Raw genomic sequence first — 21081 nt, 5'->3', positions numbered from 1 at the left:
CTGGATGAAATTTCTTGAGAGAGATTATTATATTCTCCAAATAATCTTAGTTCCTTGAAGCTATAGAGAGCTGGGCCCTTCAGAGAACTGATTGTTACCGATCCACGGTGAGACAGGTGCAGAAATTTAGAGTAAGCGTTTGGAAAACTTTATAGTAATTTTACAAGTAATTGTATGGCTGTTGACTCTAATAAAATGTGTCTAATATTTTTGTTTTATCTTACTAGAGCATGGTCCACAACTAACTGTTAATCCAAAACACTAATCTGATCGCTCCCTGTGTTCGGGGCAGCACTGTTTTATTCAGCCTCGAGAATTTTGCCAAGGGTTTTTCTGAAGTTTAGTTCCCCAAAATGAGGCCTCGGGTACTTTTCCTCCCCTATTTTCCTCCATTTTATGCTACAAATGTATTGTAATGATCAATAAAGCCAAAATAAAGAGTGTAAAAAGGGCTCTCTGCGACTCGAGCACCCAGCCTCGCCATCACGCGAGTAAGCGCCGCCAGATCTGCTGGAATACAGGGCTCCCGGCGGACGCCTGCGCAGGCGTTCGTCCGCGACGGCCGAGGGGGTGGGGGCAAGGCCTGCTCGGCTTAGAGAAGACGCCACGCCTTCGCCTGAAGAAGGTCAGGATACTACCACTTCCGCCGGGGCAGCTCTCTGCATCCGGGTCAGCTGCTGCCGCTGCAGCTGTAGCCAGGGGACTGGGCCAGGGTCTCCGCTGCCGTCCGAGGGGAGCGGGCTCCTCTCGGCGCTACCTCTTGCGACCTGGCCGTCAGCCCCGCGTCGCCGGCCTGGCGGGGCGAAGAAGACGAGGGGGCCAAGGCTTCCTCCGGGGTGAGTGCGGCCCGGGAAGACTAGGCACGGCGGGCCTGGGCTGGAAGCAGGCCTGGGGCGGATGTCTGAGGGGCGCGTGTCCCCTGGACAGCCCGAGAGAGGAAGCCCAGAGAGTTATCCGGTGTAGGGGGCGCCTTGGAACCTGCCCGGGAGGCGCCTCCCGGATCCCCACCCAGCTTAGGCCCCCGCCCTTGGCTCGGCTCCTGCTTGCCTTTGCCATCCTTGCTCGCCCCCCGCCACCCGTCTGCCGTTTGTGCTGCTGTTCTCAGGAGAGAACTTGCCCCTTTTCCGCTCCCCCTGCACACACCCTAGTCGGGGTGCGGTGACCTGGCCCCTTTGGTCCCGTATTTAGGATCAGCGTCAGTCCTGGTGCAGAACAAAGAAACTTGGACTTCTGATGTGCCTCATACTCTCGGGGAGTAGACGCGGAAGCGGCATTTGTAATGAAAGCTTTAGTAGACCTTCCTCTGTGAAAAGACGAATTCCTGCGTGAATTCAGACTTTGCCTTTTGCTTAATGGTTTGGGTTTCCTGGGTGTAGCTGATGCACCTTGAGATCAACTAGATCTGCTCACGTTAAATCAGGAATTTATTTGGGTCTGTTATGTTGCTTTGAAACTTACCTTGTCTGCCTGTTCCTGGAGCTCTTTGAGAGCACAGCTTTTGCCCTGTTCATCCTGGTAATCATAGTGCCTTATAGTTCGCTGAAGTGTGTGGTTGCATTTTAGTGTTGCTTTTTTCGTCCTCAACCTTTTTTGATTAGGATCTCTGTTTGTCTTAATGCATAATTACTTAACTTTTTTTCAATTAAACATCCTTTCTCTAAAATTGTGTAAGAATTTCTGCAACTTGTAAATGGTTAAGGTTGGTAACTGAAGTTACCCAATTTAGTTACCTTTTGTACTATCTTCTTGATGATCTTGTACATCTTTTACTTAGTTCTTGTCATTTTACATTTTCTCCACACTCTTCTTAAATCTTTCTAATCTCCTCAATTGCCACCTAACGTTGTTGGGCTTATACAGGAAGTATGACAGGTCCACTTCTGCAAACATGAAACTTGAACTAGACCATCATAAGTCAGTGCTGTTGTAGTCTTTAAGCGTTAGAGGACCTTTGAGGTTAAATGTAACCAGATCTGGCATTGCAGGCTTATTCTGTATAAAGTTGATGGTGAACTGGAGACAGTGTGCTGTAATAGTCTACGGGTTAACCTGGGAACCGGGATGTAGTGTCGTTTGCCTCACATATAAGAAGAAAATGGTGATAATAACACCATTGTTTTATTCTTCGCAGAAGTTGTTGATTGGAACATATGGGATGATGAATGTGCAAGTGGTTAGTAAATGTGAAAAGGCAAGTAGTTCTCCCGATTCCATCTGGAGAAACGCTGGTAAGATCAGGGATGCAGGAAGGCATCTAAAAAAGGAAGTATATATAGCCAGTTCTGAAAAATTAACCTTGGCTAACAGTAGATGGAAAGATGTCTTATTAAGCTTACATGGTGTAAAGCAGATTACTAGTATAATGCGATGATAGTAATATTCCAAAATTATCTTTTTTTAAGGTTTATTTATTTATTTTGAGAGAGGGAAACTGCAAATGGGGGAGGGACAGAGAGAGAGGGAGAGAGAATCCCAAGAGGGCTCCACGCTGATACTGTGCTCAGTCTTCTGAACCTGGAGATCGTGACCTGAGCCGAAATCAAGAGTTGGCCACTGAACCGACTGAGCCACCTAGGCGGCCCTCAAAATTATAATTTTATATTACAACCAATATTTGTAACTACAGGGGCTCCTGGATGGCTCAGTCGATTAAGCGATTAAGCGTCTGACTCTTGGTTTTGGTTCAGGTCATGATCTCACAACTCGTGGGTTCCGGCCCCTTGTCGGGCTCTGACCTGACAGTGCAGAGCCTGCTTGAGATTCTCTGTCTCCCCCTCTTTCTGCCCCTCCCTCGCGCATGCTCTCTCTCTCTCTCAAAAATAAATAATTAAAAAAAATGTTAAAAATATATTTATAACTACAATAAGGAGATCAGTATTATACTTTAATCTTTGTAAAGGCCTTACAGCATCTCCAGTATGTTCTGCATACTGATAATAAAAGTACTGTTTAGGGGCGCCTGGTTGGTGACTCAGTCGGTTAAGCCTCTGACTTCAGCTCAGGTCATGATCTCACGGCTCATGAGTTCAAGCCCCATGTCAGGCTTTGTGCTGACAGCTCAGATCCTGGAGCTCTCTTCGGATTCTGTGTCTCTTTCCACCCCTCCCCTGCTCACGCTCCGTCTCTCTCTCTGAAATAAATGAACATTAAGAACTTTTTTTTTAAAGTACTGTTTATAGGTGACATAATTATTCTTTGCTTTATTTTCACAATTTTGAGAAGAGTCAGACCATTGTAATTTTTCTTGAATTTTATGTTAACATTTTTGACAGAGTATCTCATTTTACTCTTTTTTTAAATTGAGGTACAGTTGGCATATAACATCATATTGGCTTGAGGTGTACATACAACAATGGTTTGCTATTTTTATATATTGGGAAATGATCACCACAATGAGTATTTAACATTCATTGCCACATATTGTCAAAAATTTTTATCTTGTGATAAAAACTTTTAAGAATTATTTTCTTAGCATCTTTCAGATCTGTAATACACCTTGCTGTACGTTACATCCGTAGGATTTATTTTATAACTGGAAGTTTGTACCTTTTGACCCCCTTCACCCATTTTGCCCACTCCTTCAACCCCTCTCCCTTCTGGCAACCAATGTTCTGTGCATCTAAGAACTTGGTGTGTTTGTGTGTGTGTGTGTGTGTGTGTGCGTTTTATGTGTGTTTTAAGATTCCACATGTAAGTGTATGTGTGTCTTAAGATTCCACATATAAGTTAAGTGAGACCATATAGTGTTTGTCTTTCTCTGTCTGACTTCTCTTACATAGCATAATACCCTCAAGGTCTATCCATTTGTCCCAACTGGCAAGATTTCATTCTTTTTATGGCTGAATAATATTCCATTCTATATATATGCCACAGTTTCTTTGCCATTCATTCATGGATGAAAACATAGGTTGCCTCTCTACTTTCACTATTGTAAATAATGCTGCAGTGAACATGAGACTGCATGTATCTTTTTGAGATGGTGGTTTTGTTTCCTTCAGATAGATACCCAGAAGTGGAATTTCTGGGTCATATGGTGTTTCTATTTTTAATTTTTTGAGGAACCTCCATACTGTTTTCCTCAGTGGCTGCACCAATTCACATTCCTACCAGCAGTGCACAAGGGCTTCTTTTTCTCCACACCCTTGCCAGCACTTGCTATTTCTTGTTCAGTCGAGAATGGCCATTCTAATAGGTGTAAGGTGACAGATCATGGTGTCATTTCATTCTTAAAAACCCCTGCATGATCCTGCTCTCAAGTAGTGACAAGCATATAAGATTTTTCTGTCGGTGTTTTGGTGATCTTTGTAAACATATAAGTTGGCCTAAAGTGTTTTCCTATAGTGCCACCAGTGTTGTCAACCTTACAGGGCAAAGTGAACATAAATATTTAGAATGAAGCCCTTTCGTTTAAATGGGGAAGTGAAAGGCTCGCCTAGGCATTTCCTTCTGCAACCGTAGATGGTGGTTACTAGCACCTATTCCAGCAGAACTGTTACACTACATAATAGTAAAGTTGTCATGTAAGATTGTAATTTATAACCCAAGATGGTTGTAAATATGATTCTAATACTTAATTTTTTTTTTTTTTAGTTTTTTTAACGTTTATTCATTTTTTGAGAGACAGAGCGTGAGTGGGGGAGGGGCAGAGATAGGGGGACACAACAGAATCTGAAGCAGGCTCTAGGCTGTGAACTGACAGCACAGAGCCCGACCCGGGGCTCGAACTCACAGACCGTGAGATCGTGACCTGAGCTGAAGTCGGACGTTTAACTGACTGAGCTACCCAGGCGCCCCTTAATACTTAATTTTTGCTTTTAATGTTTTCAGTCTTGAGTTGCATAGGGAAACCCCTTCTTCGTTTTGGTTGAATTTACCACCACACCTCCCTCCAGAGACTGTCAGGAGGAAATTCATTCTCCTTGATTTTTAACCTCATTGAGGTCAGCAACTGTTGTGAATTTATCTCTATGACTTCCACTGATAACTGGCACAAGTTATGTCCTCCCAGTACCACAAGTCTGTTGAGAAATCAAGTTATTCCTGTTGCATTAGGTTATTTTAACACATGGCATCTTAAAGTGTTATTTCCCCATTCTAATTTGCTAAGTCTATGAACAAAAAGTGGGAAACAGGCACAGTTAACTTGTGAGTCAGCAATGTCCTGATTTCCTTCAAAGTGGTTGTGCTTATATTGCTCCTTTCTTGTTTGTTTCCTGTTCTTACAGCTGCTGCTGATTAAGTGCTTCCAAGAACAATATTCTCTCAATTGTTTAAACTTTTTATCTACCTAGTGTATTTTCTCCCTAAAATTCGTGATGGAATGGTCAAGAGTGAATCTATCTTTGTCTCTCCTCCTAGGTTCTGTTTAATTAGCTTAAATAATTATCCCCAAACTAAATATCCATGTCCATGTGCTGTGTGTATTAACATCATGTACTTCATGATTTTGAAGTACAAATTGAATGAATCAGCTGAGATATCTGAAGGACTCGGGCTCTATATTGGGTAGAGAAGTTCTTTTCAAGTGATAGACTGGTTCCTGTGGTAGAGGCTCGAAAGGACAGGGTTTGTCTTATCGAATTTCACTGGTTACATATTTTCTCTTACAAATGAGGAATAATTTTACCAACAGAAATTGATAATTGCATGGATGTGGATTGCCCTAAATATTTTCACTACACTTTTTGGGGAGTAAAACAACAGAAAGCCTACTTACATAGTTTAATAAGAAAAATAAGCCTAAGGGGTAGAGCAACACAAAGGCTTGCTATCCAGTGTCATACCTACAATTAAGTATTTATTCATGTAACTGATATTTACAGGCTTATGTGCCAGGCATTGTGCTAGGTGTTGGGAATATAGTGATAGCACTTTCAGTCTCTGCTTTTGTTTTTGAGATATTAAATATTTTTCTGAGTATGTGGGATATTTGAAAGAGACACCAAGAACATCCTGGTATTTTTCCAACACCTGGCAAAAAGGCGAGACAAAATAATGGAAACTTTTTCTGATTATTGAATTTAGGAAGTATATTAGTTCACTTTAATGTGATTATAAAAGACTTGAGAAAACATTGAGGAGTAAATTAAAATTTTAAAAATTAAAAATTTGAACTATATGCTAACTAATTTGGACGTAAATTTAAAAAATTAATTTAAAAAATTAAGAATTTGAAAGAGACAGTTTTAAACCTGTATTAACAGAGTGTTTCAGTCTTCTTGAGCATCAGTTTCTAGGGCAATAAGCATTAAGTATTTGGGCTTGTTGACCGTAATTTTGGGGTCTTTTACACTAGTTCTGTGTCTTAAATAGAAGAGATTCGTAAGGGAGGTATCCCTTTTCTGTTTATTTTCTTCTCTACTCAACATTGCCTCGCTCATTGTTTTCCCAAAGAGTTAAAAATCCCTTACTCCTATATATAAATACTGAGTTTTCCAAGCAAATATGTTAGTGAGGAAAAGATAGCATTTGCCATTTTTTCTGTACTTGAAAGTGTGTCCTCGAAAATTTAAACGTTTTGAGAATGTGTGAAACCTTTCTTTGAGCAGAGGTAGGAATTCAAACTTGGCAGAGATATAAATTTAGTTTGCCATGTGAAATCTAACACTTCAGAAAATTGCCTAATTTTATTGTTGTTCTGGAACACAGTGCTTTTTCTGTACGGCTTTGTACATCTTTTTTTTTTTTTTTTTAACGTTTATTTATTTTTGAGACAGAGAGAGACAGAGCATGAACGGGGGAGGGGCAGAGAGAGAGGGAGATACAGAATCTGAAACAGGCTCCGGGCTCTGAGCTGTCAGCACAGAGCCCGACGCGGGGCTCGAACTCACGGACCGCGAGATCATGACCTGAGCCAAAGTCGGCCGCTTAACTGACTGAGCCACCCAGGCGCCCCCAGCTTTGTACATCTTTTGACTGTTGTAATGACAGCACATGAAGCAACCATAAACCATAACCATGTCTTTGTTTTCTTTCTTTCTTTCTTTCTTTATTCCAGTATAATTAACTGGAATTATCAGTTTCAGTTGTATAGTAGAGTCATTGAACAAATCTGTACATGACTCAGTGCTCATCATGATGAGTGTACCCTTAATCCCCTTCACCTCTTTCACCCATCCCTCACCCACCTCCCCACCAGTTCTCTATTTTTAAGACTCGGAGTTTTTTGTTTCTCTCTTTTTACTTCGTTCATTTGTTTTGTTTCTTAAATTCCACATATGATGTATTTGTCCACGTATGTGTCTTTCTCTGACTGACACTTTACTTAGCATTATATCCTTGAGATCCTTCCATGTTGTTTTAGAAGACTAATTGAAGTGAATGTGAATGACTGTCACCTTTTGTTTTATTTGATAAGTATTTTTAAAAGTTATATATACATGATTTTAAAAGTCAAATAGTTTAGGATTTACTATGAAATGCATCAGTCATTCTCCCCATCTCACCCTCTTTCTTCTACTGGGGCCAACCGCTTTTTGCTTTGTTTTTAATACTTCTAGTGACACTTCTATCTCTTAAGAAATACATGTTTTATTACTTTTTCAAAAAATACCTTTAGTCATCTGTTGAGTTGGTCTAATGTAATTCAACTGAATACTCATTTATACCTCTTCCCCCTAAAGTTGTCAGTTTTTTGTTGCACTCATCAACCAGTTGATCTTTATGACTTCTTAAATAATATACTTAAACCTCTGTTTCTTATTCCATCAACCAAACCAATCTCTAGGTTCTTCACTTTGTAAAATAAGGATGTTGGCCCCACACCCTTCCTCAGACAAACTAAAATTTAATGGCCTAGGTTAACACATGTAGATGCATCAATAGAAATATTCACTAAGTGTCTGAAAACTTATGCTGAACTGTATGAGAAAAGTTTAGTGTAGATATGAGGCAAATCAAAATTAATTTACTGGATAATTATTAAATAGCCTTCTTTAAATACCTCCGGAATTATGGCATTGAAACTATACGGGAGGAAATATAGAAAACAGCACACATGTTTATTGTACTTCAATTCAAAAATGTTAATTATACCTCAGTTAAAAAAAAATACAGCACACATATCACTTGGCTTTAGTGCCATCATGAATGTAAATGCGATTTACTGTCGATTTCTAGAATCAACCTCCATCCACATGACAGAAAATTATGGGTCTAGAGTAGAGAATATATTTACTTTTTATTCATTGTGCCTTCCCCCTAAAATTGCATAATTTTTCTGCATAGGTCAAAATATTTAATAAATTTTAAATCACAGCCTGGGATACACATGCATATATGTAACTGAAAACGAATATTTTTACTGCACAATACCGTTACTACAAATAGCACTTACTTTGCAAGAATATATATATATACATGTATATATGTCCACACACATATATATGTATATATGTATATGTGTATATGTGTATACATATACATATTTGTATACATATACATATATACATATGTGTATACATATGTATATATATGTATATATATGTATATATGTGTGTGGATATATATACACACACACACCGTTCTTCATTCTCATTCTTTTTTTTTTTTTTTTTTTAATGGTAGTTGAAACCCAGTAAATTGATTTCACAACCAGGGTGGAGGTGTGAACTAAGGTACAAGATTATTATGCCTTTTAAGCGGTTAAAAAATAAAATGGAAGATATGTTGTTATAAATTTTTCTCTTTTCACAGGACATTGGCTCTCTGGATTATCAGGAGCTTGTAGTTGATATTGAATCTAAGCTGAGGATGGAAGGTGTGGAACTTAAGGAAGAATGGCAAGATGAAGATTTTCCAATGTGAGCAATACTTTTAAAAGAAAATTTAAAACAAAACTTCAAAATCTCTTTATTGACATGTCACTTACTAAATGAATATTGAGTTTCTTAAAGAAACCCAGTATTGAGGGGCACCTGGGTGGCTCAGTCGGTTAAGTATCCGACTTTGGCTCAGATCATAACCTTGCAGTTCATGGGTTCGAGCCCTGTGTCATGCTCTGTGCTGACAGCTAAGAGCCTGGAGCCTGCTTCAGATTCTGTGTCTCCCTCTCTCTCTGCCCCTCCACATCTCATGCTCGTGTTCTCTCTCTCTGTCTCTCTCTCTCTCTCTCTCAAAAGTAAATACACATTAAAAAAAAAAAAAAAAAAAAGAAACAGCCCAGTATTGAAAGGTATTCATTTGATACTAGAAAATGAGAGTTCCCATCCAACAGTTAGATGAATTCTCTTGTATCTTATATTCCAACTAAATATATGTGATTTTCTATAATCTTTCATTTTTGTTTTCAAGATTTAAATTTCAAAATTTTTGTTATTACAAAAAAAATGCTTTAATGTGGTATTTCTTAGAGTCTAAGGGGTTCCTGGGAGAAGGGAGTCTTTAAATGTCTGTAAGAATTATTAAATTTTGTGTTTCTATTGTAAGAAAAAATTTATTAAATAAATAAGGTTTGTTTTTTTTTTAGATCATCTAGCTAGCTACCTTGATATGTTTGCATTTGTGTTTACAATGGTATTGACACCAGCTGGGTTAAGAGAAAAAGGGCAGAGGCAGATATTCTATGTAAATGATGCTTCCATACCTTCCTGGTTAGAAGACCATCCCAGTGCATAGAAAGGTCCCTTAGCAGTGGGAATAAGGACAGCTGGTGGGAATACCAGGACATTGCATAACACATGGGGATAATAGTAATGTAGAAATACTAAGCTCAAAAGAATTGTAGCCATCATCACCATCCTCCCATGTGAGGGACAATTTACCTTCATTACCCATTGTATCATATGTCACATTAAATTCCTGCGTTTGAATTATATATTTTTTAGGTTGTTTATAATTTTTAGAATTGTTTTATAGTTGTATTCAACAGGAATTAGATAAGGAATTTGTATCTACTTTTATGTGTTATTTATTTAAATATGTAAGTCATCTCCAACAGTCTGAAATTTTCTTTAAAAGTGGTTTGTAAATTACTGAAGCTTAAGAAACCACTCTATTCAGTTTTCCACATAATTGGTTCTATATTTTTAATAGTTCTTTTAACTTCAAAAAAATTTTTTTAATTTGTGAAATAAAAATTATGTCTGTGTCTTCTAGACCTTTACCAGAGGATGATAGTATGGAAGCAGATATATTAGCTGTAACTGGACCAGAGAGCCAGCCTGGTAAGAACTTGACATTTTGGTTTCAGTGAAATGATAGGCTTTGTGCTATTTTTTAACACATTTCTTTGTCAAGCCAAAAAAATATATATATATATACTCACTTTTTGTTCCATTATAGGGAGCCAAAGAATGAGTTGAATGTTTAAGAAAGCGTGTTTGGAATGCTCTGGAAATTATAACTTTCCAAAGACCTACCCTTGGTTTTTGGAAATTTCTACAATAAAAAGTTGAGAGGAGTTCATTTTTAGTAGTAAGAGTTGGTTGTAAGCTCTGCCTCTGTTATTTATTTATTTATTTATTTATTTTTTTATTTTTTTATTTTTTTAATTTTTTTTTTCAACGTTTATTTTTGGGACAGAGAGAGACAGAGCATGAACGGGGAAGGGGCAGAGAGAGAGGGAGACACAGAATCGGAAACAGGCTCCAGGCTCTGAGCCATCAGCCCAGAGCCTGACGCGGGGCTCGAACTCACGGACCGCGAGATCGTGACCTTGCCTCTGTTATTTAAAAAGATATATCCTTGGGGCGCCTGGGTGGCGCAGTCGGTTGAGCGTCCGACTTCAGCCAGGTCACGATCTTGCGGTCCATGAGTTCGAGCCCCGCGTCGGGCTCTGGGCTGATGGCTCAGAGCCTGGAGCCTGTTTCCGATTCTCTGTCTCCTTCTCTCTCTGACCCTCCCCCGTTCATGCTCTGTCTCTCCCTGTCCCAAAAATAAATAAATAAACGTTGAAAAAATAAATAAATAAATATATTAAAAAGATATATCCTTGTTGGAGTATGTCATCTTGCCATGATGTAGAAACAATAATGATCAAAATCCAAAGTTCGTAAATTAATGCTTTGGGATTGTGTCTGATTAATGCTAATTTTCCTCAAGAATGAAGTGATTAAAATTTTTCTCTTACTCAACTTGAGCATGTAAACAGTCCTTCTAATCTATTTTTCACTTTTTTTTTTCTTTTACCCGTTCCATGCTCACTAGAACTTAATGGAAATAAGGTGAGAAAGAAACTCATGGCCCCAGACATTAGCCTGACCCTGGATCCTAGTGATGGCTCTGTGCTGTCAGATGATTTGGATGAAAGTGGAGAGATTGACTTAGATGGCTTAGACACGCCATCAGAGAACAGTAATGAATTTGAGTGGGAAGGTAAATGCTTCATTGTTTTTATCTAACTTTTATTAATAAATGTTTGTCTCTGTATGCATATGTGTTTTTTGAGTAGCAGTTTCGTATTAGGATAATTGGAAAAACTTAAAACTTGAGCATGAACCCAAAATCAATGACGAAGGGATTTTGTTGAAATATGTTATTCTTTAAAGTTCCTACTGTATTTGTTACTAAGATGTGAAGTACTGCTAACGCTGAATATTCTTATGTTTCAAAACTGTTTTTAGTAGATTACACAGGTGGCTTAATTTTTTTTTAATTGCCCAGTATTGTAAAGTTCTGTTTTCTCATGTTGCTTCCAAAATATCGCTTGATAATTATGGCATGTTCTTTTATTCAGTCAATAATCTAAGCAAGAAAAGCTTTGAAGAGACATGTAATTTAAGGAATATGCTACAAGTAATTAAGGATTTGCAGAGAGGGAGCTTTGAAGGGAGTTTTTTTTAATTAGGTTTGCCTACACTGTATAAACAACCAGCTTGAATTATGTATACTCTTAGTCTTGCAAACTTTATATTCCTGATTATTAGTTATTTAGAATTCAAAGGAGTTGGCATGTCTGTTGCTTTGGATGCTTTCTTTAATGACATAATTGCTGTGTACAGTATCTTTATATAGCTGTTTGTGGGTTTCATCCTTAGAATGATTTTCATTTCAAAGCAGTGTTCGGCACTATGTGTCTTATCTGAAGTGAAGAGTAAGATCCTTGATATGCTGTATCTTTGTTCCTTTTTTCTTCCCTGTTTTACTGGTTCACTAAGCAGTCCAGTTATAGCAGTTTTTTTTAAAAGATACTGAAATAGTTTTCTGCCTATGTGTTTTGTCTCTTCTTTCTTTAATGCTGCTGTAGTCATTTCCTGGAAGGATATTTTCCGTTAACAGCTTTATCTTGGAAACAAACAACTAACATGCAGTAGGTTCCCCCTCCCCCATCTTTTGGTAAGGACTATGATACTAAAATTTTGAAAATCATTTCTTCATTTAAAATCCACTCAAATGCAATCTTGAAATATAAATTACACCTAATCATTGGTGCTTCTGCTTTGGCTAATGTCAATTCAAAATAGACTTTTGCATGTACACGTCAGAATTTTTTCAGTAAATATATGCTTAATAAAATTGATCAAATGAGAAATAATCATTGACTAGTTAACCACTTTCTATCTGGTATTACAATGTTTGGGGAGTAATTTATGTGCTCAATAACAAAAACCAGTTTGCTCTCAGATAGTTACTGTAAATAACCTATAGTGGTAACTACCAAGAACAATGTTGTAAATAGAATCTAGAACAGTATTGTAAGGCCAGTATGCTAAGATTTTGATGGTTGTGTGAATTATCTTTTTTGGACTCATGAATATACACTGCACTGTGATTAGGTGCTTTCTGAATTAAGCAATACAAAAAGAGTTAACCATGTTTTCCAAAAGCATAAAATGGCCTCATACGAAGAGCAAGAAGCCTTTTCCTCTATTATAGAAGAAACACTTAAAAATTCCACAGAAGGTATAATGAAAAATTCTCTGAACAGTCTAATTAGATAGTAAAGTGGTTAACATGCAATTTTATTTTTATTTGTTATTTATAAGTAACAATTTGTGATTCAAAAACCTTTTATTTTGACAGATGATCTTCCAAAGCCCAAAACTACTGAAATTATTAGGAAAGGCTCAATTACCGAATACACAGCAGCAGAGGAAAAAGAAGATGGACGACGCTGGCGTATGTTCAGAATTGGAGAACAGGACCACAGGGTTGATATGAAGGCAATTGAACCCTATAAAAAAGTTATCAGCCACGGAGGTAAGAGCGATCAAAGATTGTTCATATTTTTTAGTGCAATATCAGAAATGTAAAAGCTTAAAGAAGCTCTCCCTTGAGTTAAAAATTGTAACTGGTAATTTTTATGTCATTTTAGAAATATAACAGGTTTGAAGTAGAAGGATAAAGCCCCATTTAAAAATCATTAGTAGACGCACACAGTATGTTCAAAAGGTACAAGAGTGTACATGGGGCGCCTGGGTGGCGCAGTCGGTTAAACGTCCGACTTCAGCCAGGTCACGATCTCGCGGTCCGTGAGTTCGAGCCCCGCGTCGGGCTCTGGGCTGATGATGGCTCAGAGCCTGGAGCCTGTTTCCGATTCTGTGTCTCCCTCTCTCTCTGCCCGTCCCCCGTTCATGCTCTGTCTCTCTCTGTCCCAAAAATAAATAAACGTTGAAAAAAAAAAATTAAAAAAAAAAAAAAGGTACAAGAGTGTACAGCAAAAACTGTTTTCCTCCCACTCTCTTCCTAGACACCCCCCCAAAATTGAGACTTTCTCATCTTTTTATCTGTTTGTAATTTATATGCAGTGAAATGCCGTAATCCTTTTTTGTAGCGTTTGCAAATTTCTTTTTTTTTTTTTGGTCTCAGCTTCATGAGATATCTATAATTGACACATAACATCGTGTAAGTTTAAGGTGTAAAATGTGTTGATCTGATACAATACATATTGCATAGTGATTACCATTTCTTTTTTGTGGTGAGAACATTTATGATCTGCTCTCTTAGCAACTTCCGAGTACATAATAGGGTATTATTAACTGTAGTCACTATGCTACACGTTAGATCCCTAGAACTTATTCATCATATTACTGGAAGTTTGTACCCTTTGACCAACATCTCCTCTTTCCCCCTAGTCCCTGGTAACCACCGTTCTAGTCTCTAAGTTTGGCTTTTTTAGATTCCACATATAAGTGATATCATACAGTATTTGTTTTTCTTCTTTCTGACTTTTTCGCTTAAAAGTGCTCTAATCTGAAATGTAAGATTCAGTGAGTTTTGACAAATGCCCATGTAACCATGTATCCCCATATCACCTACACCTCTAGACAGATAGAACTTCTCATTGCCCCCAAAATTCTCTCATACTCCTTCCCAATGAATACCCCCTCCCCAGTAACCACTATTCTAATGTCTGTCCCAATGACATTTCCTGTTCTAGAATTTCATGTAACTAGAATCATACAGTATACACTCTTGTGTCTGCTTCTTTTGCTCAGCATATTCTGGAGATTCGTCCATATTGTTGCACGTGTCTATTGTTCATTCCTTGTTATTGCTAATTGTGTGTTATTCATTGTGTGGTTTGACCACAATTGGCTTATTCACTTTTCCTTTGATGGCTATGTGAGTTGTTTCCATTTGGGGCTATTGTGATTAAAACTGCTGTGAACATTCTTGTACTAGTCTTTTTGTTGTGTAAGTAAAACCTGGTGTTACTTAAAGGCCTAAACAAATCCTGTAGCTTTACCATAAAGTACAGAACTAATTCATTCCACATTCTTACAGAGCACCAACTTTGCATATTTGTGGAATATCCAAAAATATAAGGCTTTGATCCTTAAGAAATCACAAGTCAAATAGGAAAAGCTTTGGAAGTACAATTGTAACTTCTATCCATCTGTGCCATGTACAGAAGTTTACTTACACGCTGTAAATAGTGCCAGAATGTTAATGGTAGTCAAAATGCAATTCACTCCTGACTTTGGTTCAGGTCATGATCTCACGGTTCATGAGTTTGAGCCCCATGTCGTGCCCTGTGCTGACAGCTCAGAAGCTGGCGCCTGCTTCGGATTCTGTGTCTCCCTTTCTCTCTGCCCACCCCTGCTTGTGCTCGCTCGCTCTCTCTCTCTCTCTCTCTCTCTCTCTCTCAAAAATAAACATTAAAAAAAAAAAATGCAAGTCACTCTCTAGAACATGTCATATTACCTGAAATCCTAATGCAGGAAAGGGACCACACAGGTTAAGCAGATTGGGTTTTTTTATGTAAAGTCATTTCTACTTAATTTACTCTCTACCAAATGCATTCCCTTCCTTATTTCTATAGTCTTCATTCATCTGAAAACGAATCACTTGAATATTTGCAGTTACATTATTCCACCTAATTTAATCTTATTCAGATGAAGAAAACAGGATAATCTGGATCAGGAAGTCCACAGACTTGCATTAATTCAGCTGGTTCATGGGAAACAAGTTGTGAGACCTGCCTTATGGTTTAAACCTATTATCTTTCAGAAATAGTGCTTTATTTGGATTAGGGGAAAATAATTAGGGCCATTTTATCCTACTGAATTATCACAATGTGTTTTGTGGCTGAGATTAAGAAAGATATTGAAGATGCTAAGGTACTTGAAATGTTTAAACCTTTTCAGCGTGTGTTTGTAAACAATAGAAATGAAAGTTAAAGCAAAACTGTTTGTTACTGGGTATAGCTTAATATCTAGAGATTATAATAAACATACACATTTTAATAAACATACACATTTTAACACTTTTTCTTCTGTTAGAATTGTCAGAGATGTAATCTTTTCTTAGTTTTTAATCCTCTCTAAAATCCACAAAATGCTAGGTATTGTTGACTGTGAAACTATTTTTTGAGAAGCACCCACTTTAACCATAAATTGCTTAAGATTGTTTTATTGCAGATGTTTTTGTATTATGTCTGCTTGGATTATATCACATTTGTCTATTTACTAAAATAAGTCTGGCTTTCTGATTATGCTATTTTAATTGGGTTTCTGGTTTTATGCCCACCCTTTCCTCTTGAGATTTTATTGCACTTGTTTTGAGAAGAGGGGATTTAAACATCTTTCTAAGACTATTTAAGATTAAATAAGAAACCAGGATTTTTGATCCAAAAACTTGTGGAAAGTGAATCACTATAACCTGTCAACTGTACAGATTTCCTCTGAAAAAGTAAAATCATGCTAGCGATTTTCTTTGATTTCTTTTCCAGGATATTATGGCGATGGATTAAATGCCATTGTTGTGTTTGCTGTATGTTTTATGCCTGAAAGTGGTCAACCCAACTATCGATACCTGATGGACAATCTCTTTAAGTAAGTGTATCTTCACAAAAATATTTGGAAGAATATTGGGTTAATTAGATCTCCATTTTAAGAAGGTGAACTTTAACTGGAAAAAGATTATAAATATCCCCATCCTGGTTAAGTCCTTATTCTTTGGCATTATGCAACTATTTGTTTTCCAACTCAGCAGAAAAATTGTCAGTTTAAAACCGGAGGGGATATTTCAAATGATCTGTTCCAGCTTCTTTATTATTTATATTTGAGGATACATTAAGTGTAAAGAAATTGCTTTGATCTCAAAATCATATGACTAAACTGCATTTATTCCCAAGAAGGCAAATGTAACTGAACTAAATTCTGTTATATTTCTCCAGAATCGTTTTGTTTCTTAAGTTAGTGCTGTTTTTAAAACTCTTACTGTGGAGGGGTGCTGGAGTGGCTCAGTTGGTCAAGTGTCCGACTCTTGATCTCAGCTCAGGTCTTGATCTCGTGAACGGTGAGATTAAGCCCTGCTTCAGGCTCTGTGCTGACAGCGTGGAGCCTCCTTAGGATTCTCTTTCTCCCTCTGTGTCCCTCTCTCTTGTGCACACACACACTCTCTCTCAAACTATATGAACTTAAAAAACTTATTGTGGAAAATTTCAAACATATACAAAGGCAGAAAGAAGTATATTGAATCTTTGTGTATGAATCACCCAGTTCCATAGTTAACAGTTTATACCTCCCCAAAATTTATGCTCTCCCCATTGTATAACTTTGGAGCAAATCCCAGAAATCATGTCATTTCATCTATAAACACTTAAATATGTATTTCTAAAAGATAACTCTTTTTTGTATATAATCATAACACCGACTAGTGCAATTTTAAAACTTTTTTTTTGTTTTGTTTTTAAGAGAGAGAGAGAGAGAGAGGAAGTGTGCTTCTGTAAGGGGGGCACAGAGAGAATGAGAGAGAGAAAGAGAGAGAGAGAGAGAGAGAGAAAGAGAGAGAGAGAGAGAGAGAGAATCTCAAGCAGGTTCCTCTGATGCAGGGCAATCCCATGACCCTGGGATCCTGGCCTGAGTGGGATCCCCAACCAACTGAGCCACCCTGGCACCCCCCCCCAACCAATGGAGTTTTAGAATTTTAATTGGCTTTGCTGTCATTTAAGAGAAGGGAAGGACATTCTATAATTTGGATAATTGAGTTTGGTAGTGTAAAGCAATATTTAAGGCTTAAACTTAATTTGTTTTTATAGGTATGTTATTGGCACTTTGGAGCTGTTAGTAGCAGAAAACTACATGATAGTTTATTTAAATGGTGCTACAACTCGAAGAAAAATGCCCAGTCTGGGATGGCTCAGGAAATGCTATCAGCAAATTGATAGAAGGTATTGTAAATACACATTGAAAGCTAGTCTGAATAATTTTTAGATTAGATTTATTAGGTTAAATTTTATTTCCTATTGCCACTTAAAGACACCATAAATTACATTGGTTAATTTCCTAACACATTTCTATTTTCTCAATGTAGTATCTTAGAATATCTTGAAGGAAATGAGTTTTGATCTGTTTTACAAAGAATAATTCCTTAAAACAAACTTATAAAATAGTTCTTTATTTCTCCTTATTTATACCACACTGAACATTTTCCTGTAATTTACATTTTGGAAAGGATGGAAAACTTAGTACATTTCCTATTTTAATATATTGTGAATTTCGTTTAACTCATAGTGCTTAGCATGTTTTATGGTTTTGAAGAAGCTCACCTATAATCTTCCTCTGGAGTGAGCTCCAGAAGTGTGTTCTCCTAGGAGTTAGTTATCCATGTGAATGGAAGGAACTTTGATTCTACAATTGGTTTGATTTGACTATAGCTAATTTGAACTAATTTAATGAACTCAGACTCATTAATAGGTTTCTCTAAATACCTAAACATGGCAGGAGCTAGTTTTTATGATAAAAAAAAAATGCTAATGATCACTTTATTTAAGTGTGAAATATGCATTAATAAAACAGGTTTTATTTGGTCATTATAAGTCATCCAGGATAATGCCTTTAATTCTTAGGGGGGAGTTTTACACCCCATAAGAATGTGTTAGATCTTATTTACATTTCCTGTTCCTATGGTGATCTTCACGTCCAGCTTTCTGCTTGCACAGTGCCTTTCATAGTGTGAAAGAAATGAGTACCAGTTCCCTCCTCTCCTGAAAAATGAAAACAGTTTACCTCTGTATTCCATATTGACCTCTACCCCTGGTTGACACAATCCTAAAGTGAATATATCTAGGAGACATTTAATGACAGGCTATACTGTGGATGGACATAAATTTAGCCAAGTGGAGTAAAGTTCATCTCAGTAGTAGGAGTGACCATCAGAATTCAAGAGTGCATTTTCTTGTCTTTAAGAATATCCCATCTAAATGAACTTATGGATGAGGGGTTTTTTTTTGTATAAAGTTGTACATACTTACTGATGTCTTACCTTTTCTTCCAGCAGTAGAATTTGTAGAGCTTTTAAATTTTTATTTCTTTTTCTTTTTTTTTTCAACTCCAGGTTACGGAAAAATCTAAAATCACTAATCATTGTACATCCCTCATGGTTTATCAGAACACTTCTAGCTGTTACAAGACCCTTTATTAGGTAATTTTCTGAGAGCCATTGACTTTAAAAAAAAAAAACAAAACTAGAAACAAAAACACAAACTCCTTGCATGAATTTGTCAGTTCTGTTGGTCAGAATATTGAGGTAATTATTTTTATTTTCTTCCATAGCTCAAAATTCAGCCAAAAAATTAGATACGTCTTTAATTTGGCAGAACTAGCGGAACTTGTCCCCATGGAATATGTTGGCATACCAGAATGCATAAAACAGTATGTTTTGTTTTATTTCTTTAATTATATTGGATTTTTATATTTTGATATGCAACAGGTAAATATTTTTCAGTACACACTCTTTTTCCTGTATTATAAATATTTTGTAACTGCTCTTGTTTTTGTAAAGAAGGAAAAGGGAAAGAAGCCATTTTCCAACACCTTCTCCATTAGTCACCATTTTCTTCAGGCTGTCAGTTGAAGAAGTAGGAAGTATTTTTCTGGTTGTGATTAATTCTCATTTTTAAAGACTTTGCAATCTTAAGAGTTGATTTCTTCACTGGTCAGTACTAAAGAACGTTCTGCAGACTTGGAACATGCTGCTGTCCAAATTTGAGTAAATTCATCGTGGCATTGAATAATCCTGTCACTGGAGAAATACAGTATTGTTTTTATCAGCCTAACCTTGGTACATTCCAGTGGCTGGAATATATTCTGTTTACCACATTCACTTCTCTATAACTTTTATAAGGATTTGGTAGAAGGCTATTAACATAAATACCTGGGTATCACACTGCTGTCATGTAGAAAAAAGTTTTTTGTTTTGCTAATCTGAGGTTTAGTCCATTTAATGTGTCAAAGCCAGATTTCTTAGGTCAGTTTTGACTTTCTCCACAGTGTATTAAGTATTTTTGGTTTTGCCTGCAGTCTTATATGAGTTTATTGTCAGTGCCTTTTTTTCGAGTTTTTGTTCCTCTTCATAACATGTATATTTACTAAAATAACTCTTCCCTACCAAGGTATGAAGAAGAAAAGTTAAAAAAGAAACAAAAAAGGTATATGCACACCTTGACTGGGTTGCATCTAGACTAGTCCATTTGCATTGCACAGACTAACTCTTCCTTATTGGTTGGTTAGCTTGTAGACAAAGATAATAGCATCTGTAAATATAAACATACCCCAGAATCCAAATACAGAGTGAATCTAAAATTCCTGATGCTGAATATGGCTTGGATTCACCCTGTTTTAACACCATGTATAATGCCAATTAGGAATTAAAGGCCACAGCCCCTCTTCACTCCTTTTTGGTATACGTATACTGGTGACAAAACCAGAGAAATTGCTAAGAATACTATTTGAAAAACCAATTACCTCTAAGACTTTATCTGTTTCACCATATTCTTTACATGTCTAGTGGTTTTGATAAATATATATATTTATTTAAGGAATCAATTTATTTCCCTGGGGTTTATGATTATATTTGCAGTATACATATTCTTTGGCTAACCAACATTGATTTCCCTGTATGCTTATAAATGGCCTGCTAACCAGTCAAATCCTACATACAATAAAATACCTAAAATTCAGTATACCATTTAATAGTTAAATACTCTGCTTTCCATCTTTAATTTTGAATACTTCTGCTTTGAGCATAACAAACTATTAGCTCTTAATATCTTGGCATAGAACATGAAAGGCAAGGGTATAAAATAATTACCATTTTATATACTAATTTAGAACAGTGTAGAATTTGGAGGTAACTTGTTAATGGATTTTTAAAAAATAATGACATATTAGCAAAACTGTCTTAATACTAAGTGTCTTAAGAGTTAGGGTGAGAAATTTGTATGTAGTTATCACTTTGACCATTCTAAGGAACCAGTTATAAGGAACTGAAACATTCTTAACTTTGAGGACATTTTGACTCTGTTGATGAGCAAGAATTCCGTTGACCTTGTGACGGAATCATAGCTTTACATTTTAAAAAAAAAATTTTTTTTTCAACGTTTATTTATTTTTTTGGGGACAGAGAGAGACAGAGCATGAACGGGGGAGGGGCAGAGAGAGGGGAGACACAGAATCGGAAACAGGCTCTAGGCTCTGAGCCATCAGCCCAGAGCCCGACGCGGGGCTCGAACTCACGGACCGCGAGATCGTGACCTGGCTGAAGTCGGACGCTTAACCGACTGCGCCACCCAGGCGCCTAGCTTTACATTTTTATATGACACTTAACAGTTTAACAAACATTTGAACATAGAGGTGTGAACAGTAATTTTAGATCTTGCTAATTTTTTTTTCTAGGCACTAGTGTACATTTGCCAGA

The 21081-nt window shown here is 37.0% G+C and overlaps 1 protein-coding gene across 4 annotated transcripts in view; it reads left to right on the top strand.

The window, feature by feature from the left end:
* The first annotated feature begins 651 nt into the window (after positions 1-651).
* The window catches only part of BNIP2 (BCL2 interacting protein 2), a 26891-nt gene continuing 6461 nt past the window's right edge, over positions 652-21081 (top strand). The window contains exons 1-10 of one of the 4 annotated variants that reach the window (XM_040492844.1): positions 653-836; positions 8695-8801; positions 10096-10163; positions 11146-11313; positions 12961-13137; positions 16112-16214; positions 17423-17554; positions 18721-18807; positions 18939-19037; positions 19778-19813. In XM_040492844.1, the coding sequence (XP_040348778.1) occupies positions 8752-8801; positions 10096-10163; positions 11146-11313; positions 12961-13137; positions 16112-16214; positions 17423-17554; positions 18721-18807; positions 18939-19037; positions 19778-19813 (920 nt within the window). In that variant the 5' untranslated portion in view covers positions 653-836; positions 8695-8751. Of the gene's footprint in view, positions 837-8694; positions 8802-10095; positions 10164-11145; positions 11314-12960; positions 13138-16111; positions 16215-17422; positions 17555-18720; positions 18808-18938; positions 19038-19777; positions 19814-21081 lie in introns of all 4 variants that reach the window. The other 3 variants (XM_040492846.1, XM_040492845.1, XM_040492847.1) reach the window with 3 other exon arrangements.

This window comes from Herpailurus yagouaroundi, unplaced genomic scaffold (assembly GCF_014898765.1).
Source record: "Herpailurus yagouaroundi ecotype Mexico unplaced genomic scaffold, PumYag 184, whole genome shotgun sequence".
Taxonomy (NCBI): domain Eukaryota; kingdom Metazoa; phylum Chordata; class Mammalia; order Carnivora; family Felidae; genus Herpailurus; species Herpailurus yagouaroundi.
The sequence above is the reverse complement of the archived record's forward strand: the minus strand, read 5'-3'. Positions and strand labels throughout refer to the sequence as shown.